This window comes from Bos taurus, chromosome 7, assembly GCF_002263795.3.
Source record: "Bos taurus isolate L1 Dominette 01449 registration number 42190680 breed Hereford chromosome 7, ARS-UCD2.0, whole genome shotgun sequence".
Taxonomy (NCBI): domain Eukaryota; kingdom Metazoa; phylum Chordata; class Mammalia; order Artiodactyla; family Bovidae; genus Bos; species Bos taurus.
The window spans coordinates 80,075,227-80,102,914 of NC_037334.1; the positions used below are offsets into that span (position 1 = coordinate 80,075,227).

Here is a 27,688-nt window from a genome sequence, read left to right on the forward strand (position 1 = left end):
CCAGTAAGATTTGTGTATCCTAAGGAAACCCAAGTAGTGTTTCCTGCCTCACTTGCTTTCAAATCCAGAAAGTATATAAGGAAGTCCATTAGGAAAATACACCAGTGGAGGGAAAAACACTCTTAACCACCCTTTATATCCAGTCAAAGCTAGCTTTTTAAAACATGTGTTGGAGAGGTATTCATCCAGAAAATTCAGTGGAAGAATGTAAAGCTTTAAACCCATTGGCAAATGCAAAGCGGGCCACCATCTCTTTGTCTTCAGCTTATAGCAGACATTGCTAATCGACGACTGCACTTTTTCCTCACGAAACTCCGTGCACAGATGCCCCAAGAGAGCCCTCGAGGCAGCCACCACCAATTGACCAGTGTTGGCTCACAAGATGAAATTTATTTGCAGTCCCATCTTTACAGCCTGAAATAATCGATATAAGGGACTAAAAGGACTTTCTTTTCTGAGCATGGAGGACTGTGTAGGTTTTTAACACCGTATACGGCCCGTGCTATAGGGACCAATATGTAAAGTGGTAATCAATAAGTCCTCCACCATCCGTCGATCCAGAAAAACATCTATTGGTCTAGGTGCTGATTATCCAGAGTTGAGTTAGCATAGCCCCTAAGAGAAAGAAATGGAAACCCACTCCAGTGTTCTTGCCTGGAGAACCCTGTGGATGGAGGAGCCTGTCGGGCTGCTGTCCATAGGGTCGCACAGAGTCGAACACGACTGAAGCGACTTAGCATGCAGCATGCATGCAACCAAGCAAAACTCCTAATACAAAAATCACACCTGTCCTTCAGAGAGATTCCCTTAAGAGAAAGAGAGGAATTCAGCTAAGAGGAGTCCCCAAGGCATTTCTGTAACTTCCTGCCAGGAGCAGGGAGCCGGTCTGGGAAGTTATGCAAAGTGTTAGAGGGTCTCCCTGACCTTCAGACGCCACCGTTTCTACAGTAGCATAATGAAAGATTGACAGCAGTGAAATCTGCTTGTTAGCATTATTCAAGTAAGTAGGAACTTGCCTCTGGGCACAGCTGAGCATAACTTTCCTCTTAGCCCTTTGGACACCAGGAGATTTACTGGCGGGGGAAAATGTCCCCTTTTGACCTTGTTCTGAAGCACTGCTGTCCCCCTCCGCTTGCATGCTCTGAGCAGTCAGAATCATGGAAAAGCCAGCGATCATGGCAAGTCAAGTCGGTAACTCTCTGAAACTGACTGATAGTGGACAGCAGGCAGGAACATGATCTACCCGGGTTCCCCGCTGTTCTGACATTCAGGACTCAGACCCTCCATGACAGTGTCTCTCCTTTTGTGGCTGCACCACGCTGTCCATCTCCTGCCAAGCCGGTGATTGTTCTAGTGATCGTTCTTTCAAAATAGCTCCACTCCAGGGACAGCCCCATCCCACTTCTCGAGAAGAGAAATGAATAGGTCTGGGCTGATGTGCACCGAGGGTTGCAGTCCAGCTGCCAGTCTGGGAGTTGAGCTTGACTTGGAGGGTCAGGTAAGCGAGCCGCGGTGCAGATGCTTGGAAATGCACGAGACAGCTACAATGCAGGGGCGCTTCTTTAAAAAAAAAAAAAGAAAGAGGGGGGAAACCGATTCCCCACGCATCTTCACATTCATTCGCTGTTATTACGAGCACTCATGTCCATTTGACGAGTTACATTTCCTGGAGGAGACGGAGCTTAGCCCCACGCAGGGATAGGCAACTAACTCACATCTCAAACCATTATAGAATTTCTCATTTCTATTGGCATATTCTATCAAGGAACATAAGTTCTATGGGGATTGGCAGACTAGCCAAGGTGACTCATTTGAGCTGAAAAGAGAGAAAGAGAAAGAAGTGGGGAGGGGGAGGAATGTGAAAGTCTCTCGGCTGCATTGCACGAAACGGCTCTGCTTAAATTTTATTGAGGATCGCGCTCTGACCAAGTGCCTACAAGGTTTAGTATCCTTGTCCAAGGATATTAAATACAGAGGAGAATCCTTTCTTACCTGTTTAAATTTCCCAAAGAATCAGAGTCTGTCCCAGCTGACTTTTTGAAAGTGGCTTTCTACAGAAATGCAGAGGCAGCGTGGCATAGAGGAGAAAGTACTGGAATTAGCAAGAAAGCTGAGGATGAAGACCCTGCTGTGTATTAACCAGGTGTCCCCAGACATGCACGTTAATCTCTCTGAGCCTCAGTTTCCTTGTCTACCTGGTGCTGTTGTTACATCTCCCAATGTTACTGTAGTTACACCTCCCCCCACAAAGGTAAGATGAGAAAACACTTTGTAAATAGAAATGCAATATAAAAATATGGTACACAAGTATCTCATCGTACTTAGAAATCCTGCGTGTCCCTAGCCAATACTGTCTATCAATAAGTAATTGTGTAAATATAGGTTTTTAAAGTAAAATTAATTGGCTCATTTTTTTCTTCTTATCAAAGGACAAATTGTTTTCATTACAAAAAAATTTCTACAGCACAGAAGAACAAAAGGAAAGTAAAAACACCCATAATTGGAAGCAGTCCCCTTTTGCTAAATATTTATACAGAGTTTTTGCTATAATAAAGCAAATCAGTTGCAGTTAAAAAAAAAAAAAAAAAAACTCAGAATTTGAATGGTTTAAAACCACAGAGGCTATCTGTTGTTTATATCAGTGGCTCTCGACCTGGGCCAGTTCTGCCCACTGCCCCCGCCCCCGCCCAGAGACATTTTGCAGTGTCTGGAGATATTTTTGGTTTTGCTCTAAGAAGAGGTTACTCCAGCAGGTAGTGGCAGCTAGAGATGCTGCTAAACACACACAGGAGAACCCTCCACAACAACCAGCTCCAAAGGGCAAAAGTGCTGAGGTGGGAAACCCTGCTTCACGTGTTCATTTCAGGTAACATTGGGCTTGACTCAGTATCAGTCTCACTCAAGGACAGGGAACTGTGGAGCTTCCACTGTCAGGAACATGACTAGTACTCTATTGCAAAGGAAAGAGAAGATGGGTGAATTATGCACTAATCCCTAAAGTCTTCTGCTTGCAAGCGTCACATATCATTTAAGCCCTTCACCTATGGACCAAAAGCAAGTCAGATCCTAACTTCTGTGGAGCAGGAATTACAGTCCTCTGGTGTTCCTGGGTGGCGGGGCACCAGATATCCCAATGAAAGGCCCTTAAGACTTACAGTAAAACTTTGGGAGACCGGTCCTCAAGGTTAGTCTTTGTGTGCACCCTTAATTCTTTTCCTGAAAGCAACTCTTAAGGATTTTATATGAATTGCCAAATTGTCCTTCTGAAAGCTTATACCAGTTACCCTCCATGCCCCTAGAGAAGGAAATGGCAACCCACCCCAGTATTCTTGCCTGGAAAATCCCAAGGACAGAAGAACCTGGTGGGCTACAGTATGTGGGGTTGCAAAGAGTTGGACACAACTGAACAACTAAATGCACACACACACACACACGCACACACATGCACACACTATACTCTCCTACCACCAGCGGCAGTGTGTGTTCGTTCTATTTACTTTAACTCCTGTATAAACTGAATGTTATCATTGTTTAATTTGTCCATTTGAAAGATAGGTATTATATTCTCTTTTAAATGCAGCATTTTCATACCCTGAATTTCATTTTTTTTTAAATACCTAGGCACAAAGAGAAAAAAAAAAAAAAAAGGAGTCAGTCGAAGCCACTCTCAACCTACCAGCTCAAGTTCTTATGGGGCTAGTGTGTGTAAGGTAGCCTAGTCCATCTTGCCAAGTATTTGAAATCCTACCAACCGTGTCGGGTTTGCTTGACCCCAGTTTTAGAAAGGAAGCCTATGAGACTTAAAAGTCGTCATCATCATCTGACCTGGCAGCAGTACTGGGAATCAAAGGAGATCTCAGAAGCTATTGATGCAAGTGAGACTCTTGGGTTGTTAAGGCAGGGAGCAGGTTTGCTTGACAGTTCATCACTGATTGCTACCAATATGTCAAGCCAAGTAAAAATCCTGCATGAGAACAAGTCAGTAATCGGCAAATTAGGTACATGATAACCGGAGTCAACAAGATGCAGTTATTGCTGGGGAGCCCTACTGGGACTTCACCTTCTTCACAATCCTATTTAGCAAATCTCAAAAATGCCTATTTCATCACTCAGACTGATGGAGCCATGAGTCCAGTCACTTCCAGTGGCAACTTGAAAGTGTGGGGTGGACTTCCAGCTCCAGGTATAAGGGTTTATTAGAAGGAAGTCGTGAGGATTAAATGATGCTAAGATAAAAGCAGACGCTGTCAGCCCCAGCGCTTTACCCTAAGATGTGTCTGTGGGGTGGGAAGCAAAACTATCCACACATTTATTGAACAATAGAAAGGAACTATTTAAGAGACCACATATTGCCCCATGATCATACCAAATAAGTGCAAATACGGCAGATTAAGCATGTACAGACCAAGAGCAAATGAGCTGAGCAAACATTCCTGTTTGTCCTCATCAGCAGAATTCTCCTAAATGACATTTTTTAAAGGCAAATTTATAGATGGTGATGAGTGGTGTTAGCTTTTTCCCAGCTCAGTTTATCCCTCTCCAGTTCAGAGCCTTATTTGAAAATAAATTCTCTCTGTCCTGTCCTCTTGTCTCTTGTCCAAGCAAGTCAGCTGTACATAGTTTCATTAGAGATGTAACTAACCGCATCCCTGGGTCCCTGGAATGCCCGCGTGTTCTGAGCAGCCTGCTTCTGTCGCTGTGCTCCTGTCCAGTGCCCATTGCTCAGTCACATGAGCTCTCCCTGGACCTCACTCATCCTGCAGAACTGTGTTCGGTGATCTTATGGGGACCCCTCCCCATACCAGGTTTGGCTGTCAGCTTGCATAATCACCACATTGCATTGTTTTTTAATTGAAGGATAATTGCTTTACAAAATCATGTTGGTTTCTGCCAAACATCAACATGAATCAGCCATAGGTATATATATATCCCCTCCCTCTTGAACCTCCCTCCCATCCCCCCCCCATCCCACCCCTCTGGGTTGTTACAGAGCCCCAGTTTGAGTTCCTTGGGTCACACAGCAAATTCCCATTGGCTATCTATTTTATATATGGTAATGTAGGTTTCCATATTACTCTCTCCATAAATCCCACCGTCTCCTTCGTCCTTCTACCCTATGTCCATAAGTCTGTTCTCTATGTCTGTGTCTCATTGCTGCCCCACAAATAATTTCATCAGTACCATCTTTGTAGAGTCCATATATATGTGTTAGTATATGATATTTGTTTTTGTCTTTCTGACTTACTTCACTCTGTATAATAGGCTCTAGGTTCATTCACCTCATTAGAACTGATTCAAATGTGCTCCTTTTCATGGCTGAGTAGTATTCCATTGTAAATGTACCATAGCTTCTTTATCATTCTTCTGTTGAAGGACGTCTAGGTTGCTTCCATGTTCTAGCTATTGTAAATAGTGCTGCAATGAACATTGGAATACATTTGTCTTTTTCAATCTTGGTTTCCTCAGGGTATATGCCTAGTAGTGGGCATTTTAATTCCATTTTAGGAAGGGACATATTTTTACAGACATGTTTTACAGACCCTTCCTCTCCAAAAGAACTTGAGGTATAGAGAAAAAGTTTGTGAAACCAAGAGAACCTTGGTTTCTTCTGTATTGTACTAAAAGTGCTTTTGGAAAGGTCTTTCTCAGGAGACCCCTTCTGATTATCTAATAAAACTGTCCTACAGGAATGGAAACTGCCATTTAAATCAATGAGTATCCTCCTGGGCAGTCACCAGTCAGGAGAAATCTCAGGAGATTCTTGAGTTTTACAAAGGACCTGGTTTTGAGGAAGGTGTATGAGGAGGGCACATTGAATATTTTTCCAAAAAGGCATTGATTTGAGTACATGGAACTCAGGGAGAAAGACAGAAACAGAGAAAGCAGAAATGAGTAAGAGGGGGTGGTACCAAGACACGTATTTTGACTGAGCAAAATCTCAGAGGTACCGTAATTCAAGAGTTTCAAGTTTTCTAGGCAATGGCCTTTATCTTAAAGTGGAATCTTATTAGAACTCCATATATAAAACAGGTTGTGACAGTTTTATTAGCATAAGTATGGTTTATAATTCAAATCCATATTTATTATTGTAATGTTTTAATCTGTGTGCATATGTTTCTTATATGTGTTTCTTATATGTGTTTTAATCTCTGTATACCTGTTTGTATGTGTAACTATATATGTATATTGTACATAGAGATAGAAACACCAACAGAGAAACTAAATTCATAAGGTTGGTCACCTGTAGGAATAGGTGAGGAAAAAAGGACTGAGAATTAGATTTAAAGAGTATTTTTTTATCCATAATAAAACGTTAAAGGTAAGGCGAACCCTTCCCCATGTGCGAGGCACACACGCATGCGTGTACCCACACAATGGCTGAAAGTAAATGTGACAGTGTTAACGTCCATTCCAGGGGTTGAAATATGGGCAGTCTCTCAGCGTGTTCTTTATCCTTTTCTTAATTTTAGCAACCTCTGTCTCTTTAGGAAAAGTGGGTCTGTGACAAACTTGAGTCTATTTTGAGTAAAACAAGCATTAAGAGGTTATAGATGATGACTCTAATCTTGTATCACTCTCAGGATTCAACTTATTTATGTACTTTGTTTTGTTTGCACAGTTTTGAGAAAAATCACAGTGAATGTATATAAGTAGTTGCAAAGAGCAACTGTATTTTTCCATCATTTCCCTTACAGGCTCTGGATAGTCTTCAATTAAATTGATCCATTGAAAGAAGAGCAATAGAAAATAATCATTTCAAGGTTAAATAATGTAAAATATCTAACTATTCACATCTCTTGCCTCAGATACAGAAAGGTTGTACCCCAAACTTAAGTTGTGAAACTATTTAAAAAAAAAAAACCAACACTGTTTGGAACATGTGACATGTTCTTTTTTTAAATTGAAATATAATTGGTATACAGTTTTATGTAAGTTACAAGTGTATGATATAGTGATTCACAATTTTTAAAGATTGTACTGTATTGCTAGGTATTATAAAATATTGGCTGTATTCCTCACGTTTTACAGTATATCCTTGTCGCTTATTTTCTATGTAATAGATAGCACCTCTTAGTCTTCTGCTCCTGTATTTCCCATCCTCCCTCCGCTCTCCCCACTGGTGACTACCAGTTTGTTCTCTCATCTATGACTCTGCTGCTTTTTTGTTACATTCACGAGTTTGTTATGGTTTTTAGATTCCACATACAAGTGATATCATGCAGTATTTGTCTTTCTTTGTCTGACTTATTTCATTTCACATAATGCCCTCTATGTCCATCTGTGTTGCTGCAAATGGCAAAATTTCCTTCTTTTTATGGCTGAGTAGTATTCCATTGTGTGTATATGTATGTATATATCTATCAAAGTATACACACACACATACACACACACACACATACACACACACACACATATATACATGCGCACCATATATTGATCCATTCATCTCTTGATGGACACTTAGGTTGCTTCTGTATCTTGGCTGTTAGAAATAGTGTGGCTATTTCTAACATAGGGGTGCTGCTACATGTTGACTTGAAATTGCATTCCTGGTTTAACATCCTGACATTAACTTGCGTCTCTGCTCCGCCTGGCATTTGGTTGAACAGGATCTCCAGTGGAGTTCCTTATACAACTTTTTCTGAGCAGACACACATCAGGTGGCTTCAAAGAAAGCCCAGTGCAGATCTTGAAGTTTCTTGATGAAGGACAGAGTAACAGAAGGTCAAATCTGTGTTCAGAGATATTCAGAAAAGCTTTATTCCAAACTCTTCACAAGAATTAATTGACTTGAGAAATGTTCACTGAAGCCCCTCTCAGTACAGATGTCTGTAGGGAAGCCAAAGTTGTTAGAAAGAAAAAATAACTTAATTATCTGATCTCTTTTAAAAATGTTCCCCACTCAGAGATTCCCCCCTGCCATTTAACATGCATTATAATGATAGCATTATTTGAGGGCTACAGTGTTTCATATAAATTATTTTATCTTCACAACAAACCTATTATTGAGGCACTGTTAGGAGCAGCCCCATTTTACAGAGGAAAGAACTGAGGCAGAGTTTAGGGTCTCAAAGCTGGTGTGTACTGGACACAGCAGACAGGCACCCCCTTTCCCTCCTGCCAGAGAAAATTAATGCTGCTGGCCGTCATTTCCAGGGGCATCCTGCAGTACAATGTCAATGAATTCGTTGACAGAGTAAAATTACAACTCAAGCCCAAGACAAGAATCTCATTAAATCAGAGGAAGTGATGTTGGAGATCTGCTTCTGAGTGCCGGGGGGACTTGGTCAACGTGGAATCCGGCCAAGGTAGCACAGTTAACTACCGTGGCAGAGAGAAGTAACAAGGAAAGTGACATGATCGGCACTTCCAAGAAGGCGGTTGTAATAACGTGAAGAGGGGTCCTTTAAGATTTGATGAAGACACCCAATATGTTTGCATTTGTTTGTGTGGTGCCAGTCAGGCTACAGTGAAGCTGCATTGTTCTCAGATAGTTTATCAATTTTGAGATGCTCACGATGCTCATCTTTTGACATCTCTGAAAACAGGGTGCATTTTGCAGTCAGTATAGCGGAGAGACAATGAAATGTTGGTTGTCACATGTTTGTGTATACAGGAAAGCTCAGTGTTCATTCTAATAATTAGAGTGTAGTGGCAAACATAACCTGAACATTCCTAAATATGAGATAAAAATACTTTCATAGTTGCGGTTTTACTGTTCAAGGTAAATTCCAGATCAGTCATTTTCCCATTTGTTCAGAGCATCCATTTTAAGTGACCTTTTATTATTTCCAAATACGCTCAGATGAACTTGATCTTATTGTGTATGTCGAGTCAGGGTGGGTATTTAAATATAATTTTTTAAATATATAAATACACAAATAAAAATACAGTTTAAGCAGACATTCTGTGGAATGCCTATGCAACTGTTCCAGACACAGACGAGCATGGGACAAGGGTTCAAACCAGGCCAGACGGCCAGATCCAGCATTTGCAAGCTGTGCAACCTTGGGCAAGTCCCTCAGCCTCTCTGCGCCTTGGTTACTTCATCTGTAAGATGAAGATAATAATATTACACATTCATAGCTTTGTTGTGAGATGTAAATGGGGTAATCTTTATAAAGCATTTACCACTGTGTTGGCACAAAGAAATGATATCAGCTATTATGTTTTTCAAAGCATCCAAAATGCAAACAAAACAAGCAAAGCAAAACAAATCCCAACAGTTTTATTAAAAGATAACTTTTATTTAAGAGCAATATATAATGATAGGAAAAACAGAAAACATTAAGATTTTTAGTATATTTTTAGTATATCTTCTGTTCACATACAGTAATCATTTTTACAAATTTGAGTCTTGTCATACATACTGTTTTTACCCTGATATTTTGCATAATGATAAGTAGGAAACATCTTTCTATATCTGAATATTGTTCCATAAACTCATTCTAAATGCCTCAAAAATAGCTCATTCTAGACTTTAAAAGTTTTTAACCAAGCTCCCTTCTTCAACATTGTATTCATTCTACAGTAAATATCTTCACAGGCATACGTTCGTTTGGTTTTTAATAGTTTCCTTATATGAATTCTCAAGAGTGGAATTGCTGCTTTTCTAACAATAGAAATAGCCATAAGGATAGCTGATACTGCGTGTACCCCAGTGTTCATCGCAGCACTGTTTATAATAGCCAGGACATGGAAGCAACCTAGATGTCCATCAGCAGACGAATGGATAAGAAAGCTGTGGTACATATACACAATGGAGTATTACTCAGCCATCAAAAAGAATACATTTGAATCAGTTCTAATGAGGTGGATGAAACTGGAGCCGATTATACAGAGTGAAGTAAGCCAGAAAGAAAAACACCAGTACAGTATACTAACACAAATATATGGAATTTAGAAAGATGGTAACGATAACCCTGTATGCAAGACAGCAAAAGAGACACAGATGTATAGAACACTCTTTTGGACTCTGTGGGAGAGGGAAAGGGTGGGATGATTTGGGAGAATGGCATTAAAACATGTATAATATCATATAAGAAACGAATCGCCGGTCCAGGTTCGATGCAGGATACAGGATGCTTGGGGCTGGTGCACTGGGATGACCCAGAGGGATGGTACGGGGAGGAAGGTGGGAGAGGGGTTCAGGATGGGGAACACGTGTATACCCATGGCAGATTCATGTTGATGTATGGCAAAACCAATACAATATTGTAAAGTGAAAAAAAATAAAAATAGCTGATACTGATCCAGTGCTTACTGTGAGGTGGACCAGACTCACAATGACCCCTAGAGGTAGGAAATTTTACTATTCTTATTTTAGGGATTAGAGAGCAGAGACTCAGTTAAGTAACTTGCCTAAAATCACAGTCAGTCAGTTCAGTTGCTCAGTCTTGTACGACTCTTTGTGACCCCATGGACTGCAGTACGCCAGGCCTCCCTGTTTATCACCAACTCCCAGAGTTTACCCAAACTCATGTCCATGGAGTCGGTGATGCCATCCAACCAGCTCATCCTCTGTCATCCCCTTCTCCTCCTGCCCTCAATCTTTCCCAGCATCAGGGTCTTTTCCAATGAGTCAGGTAGCCAAAGTATTGGAGCTTCAGCTTCAGCATCAGTCCTCCCAAAGAATATTCAGGACTGATTTCCTTTAGGATTGACTATTTTGATCTTGCTGTCCATGGGACTCTCAAGAGTCTTCTCCAACACCACAGTTCAAAAGCATAAATTCTTCAGCACTCAGCTTTCTTTATAGTCCAACTCTGACATCCATACATGACTGCTGGAAAAACCATAGCTTTGACTAGACGGACCTTTGTCAGCAAAGTAATGTCTCTGCTTTTTAAGGTCACAGTGCTGCCTGGCAAAAGGGTCAGGCCAGTTTGGAGACAAGCCACCAGTGCCCGTGACTGTGCCTCTTTCCCACTTGAGAAGGCGTTTTGTGACTGGACATGTTCCCAGTTTGCTCCCTCTCCTCAGTGATACATTTAATTTATTTTCACACGCAGCCTGCATGAGACCCTCCTCTTGATCTTAGGAGGGCAAAGAGCCAAATGTGACATTCCTGAGAAACCGTTGGCTAAAGACAATTAGATGGGAATGTGCAGTAAATAAGAAATCACATCAGCAAGGCACTAAGAGGTAAAACCTCCATTGTTCTGGCCCCATGGTAGAGCGTCAGCGCATCTTGGCATGGCCTAGAGATGTCCGTCAGTTTCATTGAACTTAATCCCTACACTGTGGCTGGCTTGGTCTTCAGGTTGGATCATAAGGCAGCACAATGAGGGCATTACCTTGTGGGAAGACAAAATATGAAATCAATCCAATCATGCGCTCAACAGATATTCACTGCAGGTCTGTGTAGTGAATGCAGAGATTAAAGGCATTTAAAAAGATAGGGACCTGACAAGGCAAGTAACAATGGCATCATCGTGCAGGGAGAGTTGTGAGATGAAGTACCAGGCAGAAGATTAGAACTGATGTTCCAGAATAGGCTTGGTCTAGGTTGGAATCTTATCTCCCCTCTGTAGTAGCTGGAAGTTTGTGGATGAAACTCTCTAGATTCAGCTTCACCATCCGTAAAATGAGGACTGTACCTCGTCGGGTTGTTGAGAAAATAAATGAGATAATGCCCAGGAAAGAGTGAGCACCCCATGGAGATCAGTCGATCGGTCTGACTGGTTCCAGAGCCCTTACCACTCTCTTGCAGGTAACCTAGCAACCAGAGGTCTCTCCAGGCAGGATGGCAAGGCCTCTGGCAGAAACCAGTGCTGGTTTGCAAACTTGAGTTTTCGTTGATCTCCCTCAAGACTCTAATCCAGACTGCAAAGATTAGGGTCTGCCAACTCGGTCAGGTGATTCCTGTCTCCTTTCAATCCTCTTATAAATGTATGCAGTGGTAGGGGATTGGGGTGCCTTTCCTGGGGCACGTTGCCCAGCACATCCAGCCATGTCCAACCCAAGCCCACCTTTCCACAGGTGGACAGCGTGCATCCTGCTAGCACTGTTGTGCTGTACATTTCTTGAAGTCGGTGCCGTGTATCATTTATGGAGATTGTTCCTATTGCTTGCATGATCATCAAATTTTAGCTATTACCATTCCTGAAGAGTTGGGTATAGGAGGTTTAAGAGCATAAAATTGGCTACTAGTTCAAACCTGTGCAGGATTTTAGGGAAGCTTCCTGAAGGAGATTCTACCCAAGCTGACTGTTAGAAGGTGAGTCAAGCAAAGAAAGAAAAAGGGAGGAGAGGGAAAGACCATTCCAAGCCGAGGGCAGCGAAGATCCCCCTTCTGTATGGGCTGTGCTAAAGCTTCACATAAGACTGTCTTCTTTTTCGAAACTGTACTTTTCTTTAGCTGTCACTCACCAACAAGGACATAGCTTTGCCTTTGAGACCTGGCTCTTGTACGGCCAGGAGGAACCAAGGAGGGCAGCCTCTCTGGAGGTTTGCTGGCCGTGACCCTGTGTTGAGTTACTGCGGGCTTATAGTCATGCACACAGCCCCCACTAGGCATCCGTGTTATAGAAAAGGAAAAAAGTGGCCAAACACCACAAAGCTAGGAGTTACCCTTGAAACTGGGAGCACATGCTTTTATGTACTGAGGGGAAGTCTTGAAAAATAGGAGATCAAGCTTATGGTTTTCAACTGTTTCTCTCTTATCTCAAAAATTTCATGGGAGAGGGTTAACGATCCCCCAAGCAGACACTCTCTTCAGCTAGATACATCATTCAGGCCATAACCCTGGACTCCACCAGCATTTATGGAGCACCTGCTGTGTGTTATGTGTCAAGGGGCTGCAGCGGTGGGCAAGACAGTGCTGGCCCTTGTGTGGCTGCCAGGCAGCAGGCCTGGAAGGGCCACCTACCAAGGAATACATTGTCCCTGCCTTGCCCCGGCCTGGCCTTATCACTGCAGGTCTATTCGTGGAAGTGGGATCCCTCTCTGAAACACCCCTGAGATGGAGGGGTGCTAGGATCTCACCATAGGAATAATGATGATGCTGATGTCTTCTTTAGCAGTAATAATTGATCCGTTTCTATTCGTTTTCTGTTCTGCCTACATGATTCCCATCCCATAGCAGACTTTCAAATCATACTCCTTAGAAACTTGAAAACCACAGTTTTAGGCTTGATGAGGGGTTAGTAAGGGGGGCTTGGCAGAACCCACCATCTGCTTATCCTCACCCAGCAGCCCACCAAAGCCCCTTCCAGCCCTGAGGGCCCTCGGGAGCCCACCACCATGAACACAGGTGAGGAGTTGTCTTCTTATTACAAAGAACAGCTGGTCTCACCTTATTTAACTCTTCATCAGTGCGTTCATCTCTGCAGACCTTCCATCGGCCTCCCATCACACTAAAAGGAAAATCTGAGGTTGTTCTAGAGTGCCAGCTCCCTGAGGGCAGAGACGGTGGGGTTGCCTGCTGTGTCTCCAGCGCTGACAGCTGTGCTGGTCTGTAGCAGGCTCTGATGTACCTAAGGCCCTCGGATCTTTGGTCTTATCCTCTTTCCCTAGACCCTCCTCCACACTGATGCACTTTCTCTCCCCTAGTCACACCCAGGTCATCCTGTCTCATGCATAGCTTTGCACTGGCTGTTCCCTCATTCTGGAATGTTCCTCCCTGATATGCAGATGGTTCCTTCCTTCCTCTTGTCAGGACTCTACCTAAACACCATGCCCTCTGTGAGCTCTTTTCTGACAAGGGAATCTAAGACGCCTTTATACTTTATCCCCATGCTCTGCTTTATCTGGCTTCAATCAACTTGATTTAGCTATCGTTTACTGGCTGCTAGTGCCCACGTTCTACATGTATGGTTTGGTTCCTTAAATGTGAAAACTGCGTGAGCGCCATCGCAGTCATGATGTAAAATGTGACCACCCCTCAGGAGCTCCCTGGGCCTACCTCATCCCTCCCCCCGACTGATCCACTTCCTGTCACTCGAAGTTGGATTTGTCTTCACTGGAGTTTTATGGACACGGTACCCTGTGCTCTTTTGTGTCTAGCCTCTCGTTCTGCATAATGTCGGTGAGGTTCATCCATGTCGTGTGTATCTGTGAAGTCAAGTCAGAGTCGCTCAGTCGTGTCTGACTCTTGCGACCCCATGGACTGTAGCCCTTCAGGCTCCTCAGTCCATGGGATTCTCCAGGGAGGAATACTGGAGTGGGTTGCCATTCCCTTCTCCAGGGGATCTTCCCAACCCAGAGATCGAACCCATGTCTCCTGCATTGCAGGCAGATTCTTAACCCTCTGAGCCACCAGGGAAGCCCTGTGTGTGTCTGTGGCTGATCCCTTTTATTACTGAGTCGACTTCCACTTGTATGGATATGCTGTAATCAGTGTGTCTGTTCACTTGTTGAGGGCATTTGGATTGTCCTTGGTTTGCTCTTCTTCATTTATAGCCCTCGTCACTCCCTGGGATTTTACTCCCCCAAGACGGTGTCCTGTGCCTGGAGGGCCGGAACCTTGACCATATGATTCACTGTTGGATCCCCACTGCCCAGAGCAGGGCCAGGCACATAGTAGGTGGTCAGTGTTTGTTGATGGAACCAATAGTTTTACATTCAATTTCCCCTGTAACCTGAGGCCTGAGCAAGACTCAGGCTTGTGAGCGGAGCTTCAGATTTTTCTTTCCTGTGAACCCAATCTAGAGACCTTCAGGCCTTCCACTGGAAACCAGGCATTGGCTGGGAGTCCCTGCTCAGTGTTCAGTGTGTCTGTGCCCTGTCGCCTCGTCCATGGTTTCTGAGTTCCTGTGGCTTGTTCCTCTCGAATATTTTAACCCCCACTTTCCTGCTGTGTGATGTCCAGGAATGGTGCATGCTCTTTCTTTGCCGGTTTCTCTAACAAACTTGGTCATAGCAAGCCTCTTAACAGTTTCCCGTAGTTTCTTCTCATTTTTATTGCTTGGATTTGGTGAGGGGGTTGGGAATCACAGGAAGAAGCCACATTGTGGCCTGGCTGGTCCCCAATACCTGGCTGCTGTCCCCTCCCCTCCCTTTATCTCTCTCTAGCTCCCTCCCCGTTTCCAGTAACTGAAAGAGCCTTCCTTTGTCTCCTCCAGGAAAGTCCTGCCTGCCCCTGAATTCCTTGGTTTCTTGTTTTCTGCTCTAAACAGTTTGTTAAAGAACAGTTTCTCCCCCAATAAGTTTAGGAAAATTGCTCTATCTCATTACAGGTGGGTGGGATACCCCCCACACCACAGGCACCCTCATCTTGGTCTTACCACCCCAGCCTCCCAAGAGGGAAGAGTTATTCTGGGCCAAAGAAATAGGATCCAAAACACGAAGCTGGTTGTGTCCTGAGTGTGATTCTGTTGACAGTCCTGGGGGCTGCTTGAGGAGCCCCATTCTGTCATCCGAGGCTCTCCGGCCCTGATGCGTAGATTCTCCTGAAGACAGGAGGCTAAACCTTGGTCTCCCCATGTGAACAAGGCTGACCGGCAGTGACCACCTGCTTGTTTGGTGTGCCCAGTGGCGGGGAGTGCAGTGGATTCAGGGCACACCCTCTGAGGCTGACTGCTGGAGTGAGGACCCCAGTTCCACCCCTTGCCAACTCTAGAGCAAGTGATGTAACCTCTCTGTGCCTCAGTTTCCTCATATGCAAATGGGGATAATGATTCATGTTCAGGGGCTGTTACAAGCATTGAATAAGATCATGCATGAGACTCACTTAGAACAGTGCCTAGCCTCATTAAACGTCACCTTGTATTATCATCTGAGCAGTTAGCAAACAAAACCCAGGAAAACTGTATAGTGCTTAGTAAAACTTCCTAGGAACCTTTCCTCAAGAGGTTATGTCCTTTCAGTATTTGTATCACAAGATTCCACTGGACTATCATACACTTCACTCTGGGTACTATTTTCTTTTGAGCCTGAAAGTTTTCATTTGCTCAGTCAAGGTCTTTTCTGAGTATACCCACTGTATGCCAGGCACTGATCTAGACCCCAGAGGCACCATGCGAAGTAAAACAAACAAGTCTCCTACTCTCTTTTAGTTTATTTTTTCTGCATTCAAAGCTGGTTAACATTTATTTATTGGTTTATTTTATTGAGGTATAGTTGGTACACAACATTATATATGTTTCAGGTATACAGCATAGTGAGTCACGATTTGTTTTTTAATTCATTTCTGGCCGTGCTGGGTCTTTGATGCTCTGTGGTCCTTTCTCTCATTGTGGCGAGTGGGGGCTACTCTCTAGCTGAGGTGCGCAGGCTTATCACTGCGGTGCCTTCTCTTGTTGCAGAGCACAGGCTCTAGGGTGCTTGGGCTTCAATAGTTGCGGCACATGGGCTCAGTAGTTGCCTTTCCCAGGCTCTAGAGCTCAGGCTTAATAACTGTGGTGCCCAGGCTTAGTCGCTCTGTGGCATGTGGGATCTTCCTGGACCAGGGATCAAACCCATGTCTCCTGCACTGGTAGGCGGATTCTTTACCACTGAGCCGCCAGGGAAGCCCAACAATTTTTAAAGATTACATTCCGTTTGTAGTTATCATAAAGTCTTCCAGTCTTAGGAAGTTTGTGTCTGAGAGTAGTGAGATGAAGTATAAATTAGCAGATAAGTGACAAGGTTTTTTTTTTCCTCCCCAAAGAGTTTTTGATCATTTTTTGCTGAGAGCAGAAATGGAGAAGTGATCAGAGTACTTTAGAATGGATGGTTTAGGATGTGCTTTCTAAGGCCATGGTGTTTAGGCAGCCTTGATTGACAAGAAGCAGACAGCTCTGAGATCAGGAGGGAGACCTCGTGCAAAGGCCCTGAGGCTGGGATGAGCTTGGCCTATTCCAGGAACAGAGAGGAGAGCGGTATGGCTGAAACACAAGAGAGAGAAGTTAGGAGGTGGACGGAGGAGATTATGGGCCGGGTATAGTCATTGCCCAGCAAAGGCATGCCAGGCCTCTCTTGGCATCTTTTTTCATCATCTCCAGTGGGACATCTTCCTGTCCTCAGGTGCCCAACTCACTCTGCTCAAGTCTGACCCTAGCACTCCTCGGCTCTGCCTTGCTCCCTCTTCTCTGCTTACTGGGTTCTTTGGGAAACTTACCAACCAGGCCAGTCACCAAATATGCTGGCAGCCAGCTACACCCAGGTTCTTGGGAAACTTCTGGCAACCTCCCACCATTAAGACTCATGCAGATCCAAGTTCAAGTCCTTGCTTGGCCACCAACCAGAGTCTGTGGCCCTGGGTGTGTTATTTAACTTCTCTAATAGCCTTTGTTCCTCCTGAGAAATGGGGATGAGAATAAGGTTTCTGGGAGGGTGAAATGAGATAACACATATCAGCTTTTGCATTTTGCCTGGCACATAGCAAGTGCCTAGAAAAAAAAAAAAAAAAAACTACTTCTTATTCTTGATGATTCTGTTTTCCTCTGCTACAAGAAAACATGTCATGAAAGAATCAGGAGTTGCACCTATGTAGATGTAGTCTCCTTGCTCCTTATGTCAGGAATCATGTTTGATTCTTCTCTATCTGTTCGATACTCATAATGGAGCCCAGCACGATGATTGTTACAGTCCTCAAATACAGGTGATGCTGTTTCCTGCCCGGAGGCTTGGGTCTTGTTCTCATAGCTGGGGGACAGACAACCCCGCAGTGCCCACACTGGGCCAGTCAGCACCTAGTGAAGCAACTTGGACACCGAAGACATGGAGCCTGCAAGTAGGAACTGAAAATGACAGGCGAGGCCACGTGGAGGGAAGGCAACCACTCCCCAACCCTCCCAAGCACGGCCCACCGCTCTCATCCTTCCATGCTTCCTGGAGCATTCAGCCCTTTGAAGGAGAGAAAAGAAGCTGTGCAGAGCTTTAATGAGGAATCAGCCAGACGCACTTTGCCACGGGCCTGGCTGGAGGCGGAAAGAGATGCACAGGCCCCCAGGAGCGACCCGCCGCTGCCAATCGTCACTGGATGCCACCGCAGCCTCCACGCTCGTGTGGCTTCAAGCAGACCTCACTGACACATGCTGCTTCCCTGCAGTCCAACCACCTGCTACACGTGCCTGGCTATCTAAGGTGGCATCAACATCAGACGTTGGAGGCTGGGGATATTGCCTGCGCAGAGCCAGGCACTGCAGGCTCTCCATGGGACAGGTCAGCGTTTGCCACTGCCCCCGTCTACATGGACCAGGAGCAAGCAGGTGGACCAGATAACAATAAACTTATTTGCCCACTCCCTGCCCTCTCCCAAGGTCCTGGCCCCAGTAGTAACTTCTTCCAGAAGGGCCATGAGTCTGTCTCTAACCTTGTCCTCTGTGGCAGGTGTGCGTTGGCATGGCTTCCAGAAGCATCTCTGAGCTGCGCAGTCGCTGCCTGTGGACGCACTCCCTCCAGGGAAAGTGAAAGGCCCCTCAGCTGTCTCCTCCAGGGCCCTGGGAAGCCACTAAGTTATCTTAATTACCATTCCTCCTGGGTCTCTGCCAAGAAGCAGGGGAGACTGACAGTCGGATCAGTCAAATATTTGCAGTGGATTCTTTGTTTGCCTCTAGAGCGCTCATGAAAGTTGCGTTTTCATGCCACTTTGGGGTATGACACATGACTCGGAAGCACAGCCCTCACATTTCATGCCAGCATGGGTTGTGTTTCAAAGGCCAAGGAGGAAAAAAGAACTTTAGTGGCGGGGTCGGGGGGCGGTTATTTCCGGTTATTGCACTGTCACCCTCTGGGTGACCTTATTGCCAGATCAAGAGAGACCAGCTGCCTTGGGAGACAGGCTTGCTCCTGCAGGCAGCTTATGCACTCCCACAGCCCCCAGTGGGACTGGGCCACGTGCTTTCTAATCCTCTTCCAGGGCTTCTGCAGATCTATCAGATAGGACGTGATAGGAAGCAACCTTCTTAGTCCTTCAAGCACAGCACGGTTTTCCGAGCAGCCCTGGATCCAGGATTGATCGTGATGGAGTTCTGTAACTGAGGAGGCACATGCCTCTGGTACAAAGCCTGAGTTCTCAGTCCCCAGCACTGGGGCATGAGACAGTGACTCTGGCCAGCGCCTAAGTCCTTGGCCTCCTTCTGGTATCAGCCAGGCTGCCAAGCAAGCTGGCCAGACTGCCGTCTAGGATTCCTAGAGAGCAGAGGCTCTCCAGAACCAGATGGCCTCCGCACAAACCAGCTTCTTACTGCGCCCCTGCCCTTCCTGCCATGGAAAGCAGTCTCTGCCCTTGGCTGGCTTGATCCACCTTGTGTTTCTAGCCTCCAGCCCTCCCCAGGTTATAGCAGCCGTGAACGAGGCTGCGTGATGCTGCTTGGTACATGTTAACTAAAGAGGAGGGTAACTGTAGATTACACACCAGAGCACTTTTGAGAGTGAGAGAAGCAATAGGAGATGGGAACTAGGACACCCCTGGGCAAACAGAGGTAAATAGATAGCCTACACATAATAGGTGGAACTTAGCCAACAAAAGATGCTACATTCCTTCCCGGGTGATCCTCTCCTACCGCTCCTAAGGACAGAAAATTTGCTAACACTTACAGGCTTGCAGAGTGAACCAGGAAGGAAGAGAAGCAAGAAATCCTGAAGGCTATGCTGAAATAACAAATAAGCCTCAACATTTCTGTAGCTTACTTTTTCTCACGTACGCGTTGTATTTCGGCTTCTGTATACACCTCAGCGTGCTCACCACCAGAGTTTTGTGTCCATCGTTCACCATGCAGATGGCCCCTGTTACCCATTTTGTCTTCCTCGACCCCACTTCCTCTCTGGTAGCCACTACTGTGTTCTCTGCATCCATGGCCTAATTTAATAAGTGTTTACTGCTTGCTCGTGTCAGCATCTCCAGCTTCCCTCCAAGTGCAAATCTAGGATCCAGGCCACTCCTATTTTGTGACTCCATCATCTTGGGCTTTAAGAGAACTCTGGTTCTCTCAGGGGACAGACAGGTAGGGGGAGCGAGCAAGTAGGAGAAGCACAGAAGAGTCCAGAAGGAGAGTAGTCACAACAGCTTATGTTCCTTGATGGGAACACCGTCACATGCTTGCAAGTAATGGAAAGGAAGGAGACTCTGATACAGACAATGACCAGCCATCTCTACTACAGTGGTCACTAAGCACAGTGTCAAAGGAGAAAGAGAAGGAAGACGAGAAAGTCTGTAGGAAGGAAGTGTGCATTGGACACCGTCTCATCTCATTTAGAATTGAAAAGGTGAAGTCGTAATGGCCATCTGAAGTCACCTCTCAAATCTTGATGATCTCTGTGAATATACAGATTCCTTGGGCTGCAGTGTCCGTCATATGCATGACCTACACTGTGAGGGGCCTGACTGAGGCTCGCTGCCTCTAACTCTGACCATGTATCTCCTACTCAAGAAAGGCACACTAGAAGACAAGGGAGGGCAAGTGATTTATTATTAGAGGCAAAATCTTCTAACATTGCAAGTTAGTTTCCTTTCAATGGAATTCATTTGCAGATTCAGTATTTTATGTATTTGATATTTAACAAATATTTATTGATCAGACTCAGCTCAAGATGAATTAGATTTAACAATGAATTATCATCAGGATAGCATAAACTTTCAAAGTATGCTTACCATATGCAGGGGTTTCCCTGATGGCTCAGACAGTAGAGAATCTGCCTGCTATGCGGGAGATCCAGGTTCGATCCTTGGGTCAGAAAGATCTCCTGGAGAATGGAATGGCAACCCACTCCAGTGTTCTTGCCTGGAGAATCCCATGGACAGAGGAGCCTGGTGAGCTACAACAGTCCATGGGGTCACAAAGAGTCAAACACAACAGAGCAACTTTCACTTTCACAATATACAGACTACTTAGTATTCTAAGCACTTTACATACTTGCACTCGTTTAGTCCTTACAGCAGTATTATGCTGTATTATTATTATGTCTTGATATTTTGCCCATTTTAAAGATTAGGAGACCGAGGCATGGAGAATTGAGATGGCTTGTGCAAGTGTCATAGCAGGTAAGTGGCAGAGCGTAGGTTCTAATCAAGCAGTCTAGTTCCAAAGTCCCCACTCTTAACCATTCTACCATGCAGGTGAAATCCCCGCCCTCCTGGAGTTTATGTTCTTCTGAGTAGACAGACAATAAGCAGAAAAACATTACAGTCATTTTCAAGGGTGATAAGTGCTTTGAAGGAAATAAAGCACAACAAAGAGATACAAGACTGGGACACCTCAGACCCACACGTCCCAGTGCCGCAGGGTCACAGATTCTTCTTTAAATGAAAACTGCCGTCCTTGCTTCCGTGGAGAGAACTGAAGAGCCAGCCAAGACAGATGTCCCTTCTCTCTTCTGAAAAATGCCTTTCCCAGGGTCATTTGATTGGTTGTTGAACAGCGAGCACCACCGATGGTCCTAAGCCATTCCTGTGCCCCTGGGCTGGGCAGCCAGTTCAGAAAAAGATGACTGATGCCCAAATTAATAATGAGCAATGGTCCCACGCAAGTAATCACCTTCCCCGACCTGTTCCTCATGGGGGTGATAACTCGAATCCCAGGTGAAGTATATCCTTCTCACTTCGCCACCAAGGAAGCTACACTCATTCCTCTGGCTGACAGCAATTTGTAGACGTGGGTCTGGGTAGCCGGACATTTACTAGGTTGCTAAGGAACAAATGCCTTGGTTACAAGAGGCTCCAAAAGCAGTATCTGTTTGTCATATCCTTTTAGATCATTTATTTTATCCCATAAAGACAGCTGCGACCAATGAACTGTAGGATAGAGGGAAGCTAAATATGAACATTTGTTTCCTGAGAGATGGAGGAAATTTCTACTTCCTATACAACATCCCTCCCCAGGCCCCCAGACACAAAAACGAAAACCATGTGCTTTCCTCCACAACCCTTACAACTTACAAGTAAGTTGTTCAGAGTCACAAAGTATTTCATGAAATGGTTATTTTTTTCAGGCACGGCCCTAAGCATTATCTCATGTTATCCTTGCAACATCCCCAAAAGGTGTAGGTATTATTCCCTAGCATGAAAACCAGGAAAGGGGTTCAAGAATCACCTAACTTCAAACGGGTAGCAAACGGCAGAGTCAGAATTCAAACCCAGGTTTATCTGACAGTAAAACCTCTGTCCCTAAGATTATAGACTCTTTTGTTTTCACTGATCATGTTTCAGGTGGGAAAAGTGGCAATTCTGCTGATGGGGAGGTCCCATTAGTGGATTTCCTAGCCTTTCATTCTGTGAAGTTTGTGGAAATCTATGAAACCCTTTTCATGGCTTGAAAGTGGTGAGAGAGAGGTCCGTCCCACAGTGGTGATTTTTATCTGCTAAAGACCTACACTTTGAATGTTCTCTGGAAGTCACCATGCACATGACTTTCCTGTGCAATGATTTTGCATGAGTTCAAGATGATTCCTTTTCTACTGGGGTCTTATTGATTTTTTACTTGTCAACAATTAAGGAGACATGGCCACCTTCCTGGCCTTTTCCTTCATCCTTTCTGTCCAGCCCAGGTCAAGCCTTGTCCTTTCTTCCCTGAAAACGGTCCTCCAAAATTGTCCCCTTTTCTCTTTCACTATACCTAATCACGATGTTTGTCACTTCATGATTGGGTTTCTACAATGGCTTGGTAACTGGTCTTCCTGCTTCTTTCCATTCCCTCCTCTAGGACATCTCATAGGCTGCCTGCAAATGAACCTTAGAACATTCCTCTCATCATGTCAGTCACTGCTTACGTGTCTTCTGTGGCTCCGACCCGCCCACCCCAGGATTTCGCCATTCCCTCGGACAGGCCCCCTTGGAGGACAATTGCTCTCCCATTCCCCCCACCCATTCCTAGAAGCCTTCACCCTCCACTCTGTCTCCCACTGATTACTTTCAGTTCTGAGCCTGTTTTCCATTGAAACAGAGTTTCATAGTTGATTGCTGGTAAGGGCCCAGGCATTGCACCTAAACAGATCTCGGTCCAAATTTTGCTTGCCCAGTTGGTCACTGGGTGACTTTGGGTATGTTTGCTGGACTTCTCGGAGTCTGTTTTCTTATTTGTAAAATAAGATACAAATAGGACCTGTCTTAGAGGGGTTTTGGAAGAACTGAATTAAATGATGGTGATAATAATGGTGGTCATGATAGCTCACAAGTACTTTGTGCTCTGATCGTATATCTATATGATCTTGTTGTTGACAACAACCTATAACATAAGCACGGCTATTTTCAGTTTTGAGATGGGAAAACTGAGGCACAGATGGGTGACAGTAATAAGTTCTAGTTTCCCTCTCAGGTAGTCTGGATCCTCCGCCCTCTTTCTTAGCACAGTATCAACCAGGGAATTTTTGTGGAAACTAATGCCCATGGCATTAATATGCCTCTGGTCAATAATGTGTTAACACCTCTGCTATAACTACTTTGATTAACTACTCTCCCACCTTCCCTTAGTAAATGATCAGTCAAGGGTATCTGGTATCTGCTAACATAGGTTAGTAATTCCTTACCTGAAACTCTTGGGGGTGCCAGATGCATTTTGGAATTCAGAATTGGGGGAATTATTTTAAAAAGTTACACTTGGCATATGCTACATATTATGCAACACCCTATTGAGGAATAGAGCAAAAACTCACCCCCCTTCCCCTCTGCCTCTCTGTCACACATACACACTCAAAAGAAAAAAATCATAAAAGCAGAAAAGATATTGCGGTCTATAGTCATAAAACTATTAGCAATAATTATAAGCACAATACGTGGTGACTGTTATTATTACAACTTTCATGACTCTTGTTTTACTTGTGACAAAATGAGTTTACAGTAAAATGTCCTCAGAAGTGTCTCTCAGTTAACTAGTGGGGCGGGAAGGGAGGGTGCTGGTCATGGGAGCAGGTGTGCACCCCAGGTCACACGTAGCACGCTCTCTTCTTTTCCCAGTATGACTTCATGGAGCGCCTGGACGGGAAGGAGAAGTGGAGCGTGGTCGAGTCGCCCAGGGAACGCCGGAGCATACAAACGCTGGTTCAGAACGAAGCCGTGTTTGTCCAGTACCTGGATGTGGGCCTGTGGCACCTGGCCTTCTACAATGATGGCAAAGACAAAGAGATGGTTTCCTTCAACACTGTGGTCTTAGGTAGGTACGGGATCTCTGAGGTGCTGTGTCACCAAAGAAAGCATGGAAGTGTCTGGCTTCTCTGCTGAAGGCACACCTTCCAAGGTGGTTCTACTATGTAGAGGGCCAACCAGCATCCTTAATTTAGGGTTCATAGTTTCATCCACCTAAAACTAGCCCTGATTAAAATACTATTGCTACTAATTCATGGAAAAGCCACTGTGAGTCCCAAGGATTGAGTTGCAATGAGGAACTTGGATCCAACCACCTGGCTCAAGCTCTGGCCACACGGAGTAGGCAAATCATTGGACTTTTGTCAGCCCCAGTTCTCCTGCAGTAAAATAGAACTAAAAAATCCCACCTCATACTATGAAATTAAATAAAATAAAGTATAAGTTATAAATCACTAAACGTATAGTAGATCCAGTAAATACTGACCATTTATACCAGCTCACAATTTCTCTCAAAAACCAAGGAAAGTCCAAACTTAAAAAAATTTTTTTTTAAACCTGAAAAATAAGGGTGTAACCATAGAAGGACAGACTTCCCTGGTGGCACAGTGGTAAAGAATCCACCTGCAACGCAGGAGACTCATGAGACGTGGGTTCCATCTCTGGGTTGGGAAGATCCCCTGAAGGAGGGCATGGCAACCTGCTCCAGTACTCTTGCCTGAGAATCCCATGGACAGAGGAACCTGGTGGGCTACAGTCCATGGGGTCGCAGAGTCAGACATGATTGAAGCAACTGAGCAATAAGAAGGAAATCATATCTTTGTTCTCAGATTGGTAAATCTCCAAAAGCTTTACTTAAGCACTTGTCGTGTGGGGCATATTTTAACACAACTTTTTAGTAGCTATTGAGGAAAAGCTAAGATTTTTTCCAAAAGTTCCCCTTATAAGTCAAATAACCCCTAAAAGGGCCATTTGAGAATATTTCATGAGTTGTCCAAAAGCAAATCCTAAGAATTTTAGCATTCATAGCACCTATAAATATTTTCATTGCATTTACTTTGTCATTAGGTTTTAATCGTCTACTAATGATGATAACTGATCCTGGGCAGAACCTCTCTGAATCATGGCAGATTGTTAGACCCATTTCACAGATGAATAAACTGAGGTTCAGAAAACTGAGTCCCTCAAGGTCCCAGGATGTATAAATGATGGAGACAACATGGACTTCCAGGGATTATTCATTGCCTTTCTACAGCACCATGTTGTCCCAGCAGCATTCAGCCATAGACCTCATGGTTCTCTAGAAACCTGGAGAAGATGGTTGATCTAGGATTAAATCCTGCCTTTTCTTTCCCACATCTGACCTGGGAGGGTCACTTGCCTTCCCAAGCCTCAGTTTCATCATTTGTGGACAAGTAATGACCATGTCCTTGGAGGGAAGGATGATGTACCATCTCTTATGGAACCTGTCTGGAGTGGAGCTGGTAATCACTCATGAGAGCTGATGACTTTTTAAGAGCACGTCTTGTGCAGCTGTTTTTCTCTTAACTTCATGTTAAGAACTTCCCTACTGGTTTCATGGATTGCTCTTAGGATTTCCCTGATCCTTGAAAAAGATATATAAGCCAACCTAAAATCCAGGTGGCAGCCATAGCTGCCAAAATCAGTATTTGGTGTTTACCATAGACATGCGAAGAGTTGACTCATTGGAAAAGACTCTGATGCTGGGAGGGATTGGGGGCAGGAGGAGAAGGGGACGACAGAGGATGACATGGCTGGATGGCATCACTGACTTGATGGACGTGAGTCTGAGTGAACTCCGGGAGTTGGTGATGGACAGGGAGGCCTGGCGTGCTGCGATTCATGGGGTCGCAAAGAGTTGGACACGACTGAGCGACTGATCTGATCTGATAGCACTGAAGTTAATGCTTATTCCTCTGCTAAGAAAAGATGGGCCCTAACAGGGCAAGCCAAATGCTCTAAAGCAGTACTTGGCATGCCAGAGCCCATGGACCAAATCTGGCCCACTGCCTATTTTTATAAATAAAGTTTTATTGGACCACAGCCACATTCATCTGTTGTCACATTGTGGCAGCTATAACAGGAGAGTGGAATGGTTGCAGCAGAGACAGTTTGACCCACAAAGTCTAAATATTTACTGTCACTTGACAGAAAAAGTTTGCCAAGCACTGCTCTACACTAATGGCATAAACTTTGTAACAGGAAAGTCACTGGAGAAATCTTCCAATAGTTAGGGAAAATTTCCAAGAGCATATTATGTACCAGTGAGGAAAAAAATCTAAAAGGATAAAAACCAGAACACAAAAGAAAGACACTGGCAATACATTTGGACCTAGTTTGAGATGTTAAGATAAAAAAAACAATCTTTTGCATAAGAATATGATGAGAAATGTGGAGAAGGCAATGGTACCCCACTCCAGTACTCTTGCCTGGAAAATCCCATGGATGGAGGAGCCTGGTAGGCTGCAGTCCATGGGGTCACACAGAGTCGGACACAACTAAAGCAATTTAGCAGTAGCAGCAGCATGATGAGAAATGATGTCTTTTCAGTTCCCTGTGTGGGTTTATTAAAATTTTTTTTTAATCACATTTTTAAAATATTTTTATTGGAATAGTGTTGATTTACAATGCTGGGTTAGTTTCAGGTATACAGCAAGGGGAATTCGTTATACATATACATACATTCACTCTTTTTAGATTCTTTTCCTATATTGACCATTATAGAATGTTGAGTAGCATTCCCTGTGCTCTACAGTAGGTCTTTATCTATTTTATGTACAGTAATGTGTACATGTCAGTCCCAATCTTCAAATTTATCCCTCCCCCACTTACCCTCTGACAACCACAAATTTATTTTCTACATCTGTAACTCTTTTTCTGTTTTGTAAATAAGTTCATTTGCGCCATTTTTTAGATTCCACATGTAAGCCATGTCATATATTTGTCTTTCTCTGTCTGACTTACTTCACTCAGTATGACAACCTCTAGATCCATCCATTTGCTTTGTGTTTAAAACTCAGAGGCTTCATACACACACCTCATGCACAGTAGCTGGCTTAGCTGGAGTCTACAAAGACCCAGTGGAATGGATAATAGCAAAACCAGTAACAGCAGCACATCTATAGAGAGTTGTCCATGTTCCAGGTCCCGTGGACTTGGCCCTTTTGGGGACCAGATCAGTCAACCCATAGAGTAGTTATAAGAGGTCAGGATTACCAATATTTTGTTTTCCAGTTGAGGAAGCCCAGGCTCAGAGAAGTTAACCTAAGGTCTCACATAGCTAGTGAGAAGTGGAGTCAGAATCAGCTCTCCAGAGCCTGTGTTCTTAACCACTGAATTGCTTTGGATTGTAGCCAGCTAAAACCCTCTTCCCTTCCACGCAGCAAGTTGTCTGGGGGCCATGTTATCTAATAATGGCTTCTGCCCTCCATCACCTTTATCCACATGGGCACAGATGGAGGTGGTGAGATGCCCTTTCCCCTGAGCCATTACCCTCACTTCTCTGTCGGAGCTGGGAATAGCAATTCTACCCGGAGGATTTCTCTTGTCTGGACATAGCTCAAAGAGAAAGTCAAAGGTAATCGGCCTAATAGTTGGGCAGACATCTTGATAGAGCAATGATAGTAATTGGCCTGAAATGTAGGGAAAAGAACAGTGTTTTATTTGGTTCAGGGATTCTCCCACACATATCTATTATCAGACCATTCGCCATCAAGAGCAGCCTGG

At 44.4% G+C, this 27,688-nt stretch overlaps 1 protein-coding gene across 3 annotated transcripts in view; it reads left to right on the forward strand.

Moving 5' to 3' along the window:
* Window positions 1-27,688, forward strand: part of TENM2 (teneurin transmembrane protein 2) — a 762,206-nt gene that overhangs the window by 535,111 nt on the left and 199,407 nt on the right. For all 3 annotated transcript variants that reach the window (XM_059888816.1, XM_059888817.1, XM_024995296.2), the window contains one exon: window positions 23,816-24,011. In XM_059888816.1, the coding sequence (XP_059744799.1) occupies window positions 23,816-24,011 (196 nt within the window). The remainder of the gene's footprint in view (window positions 1-23,815; window positions 24,012-27,688) is intronic.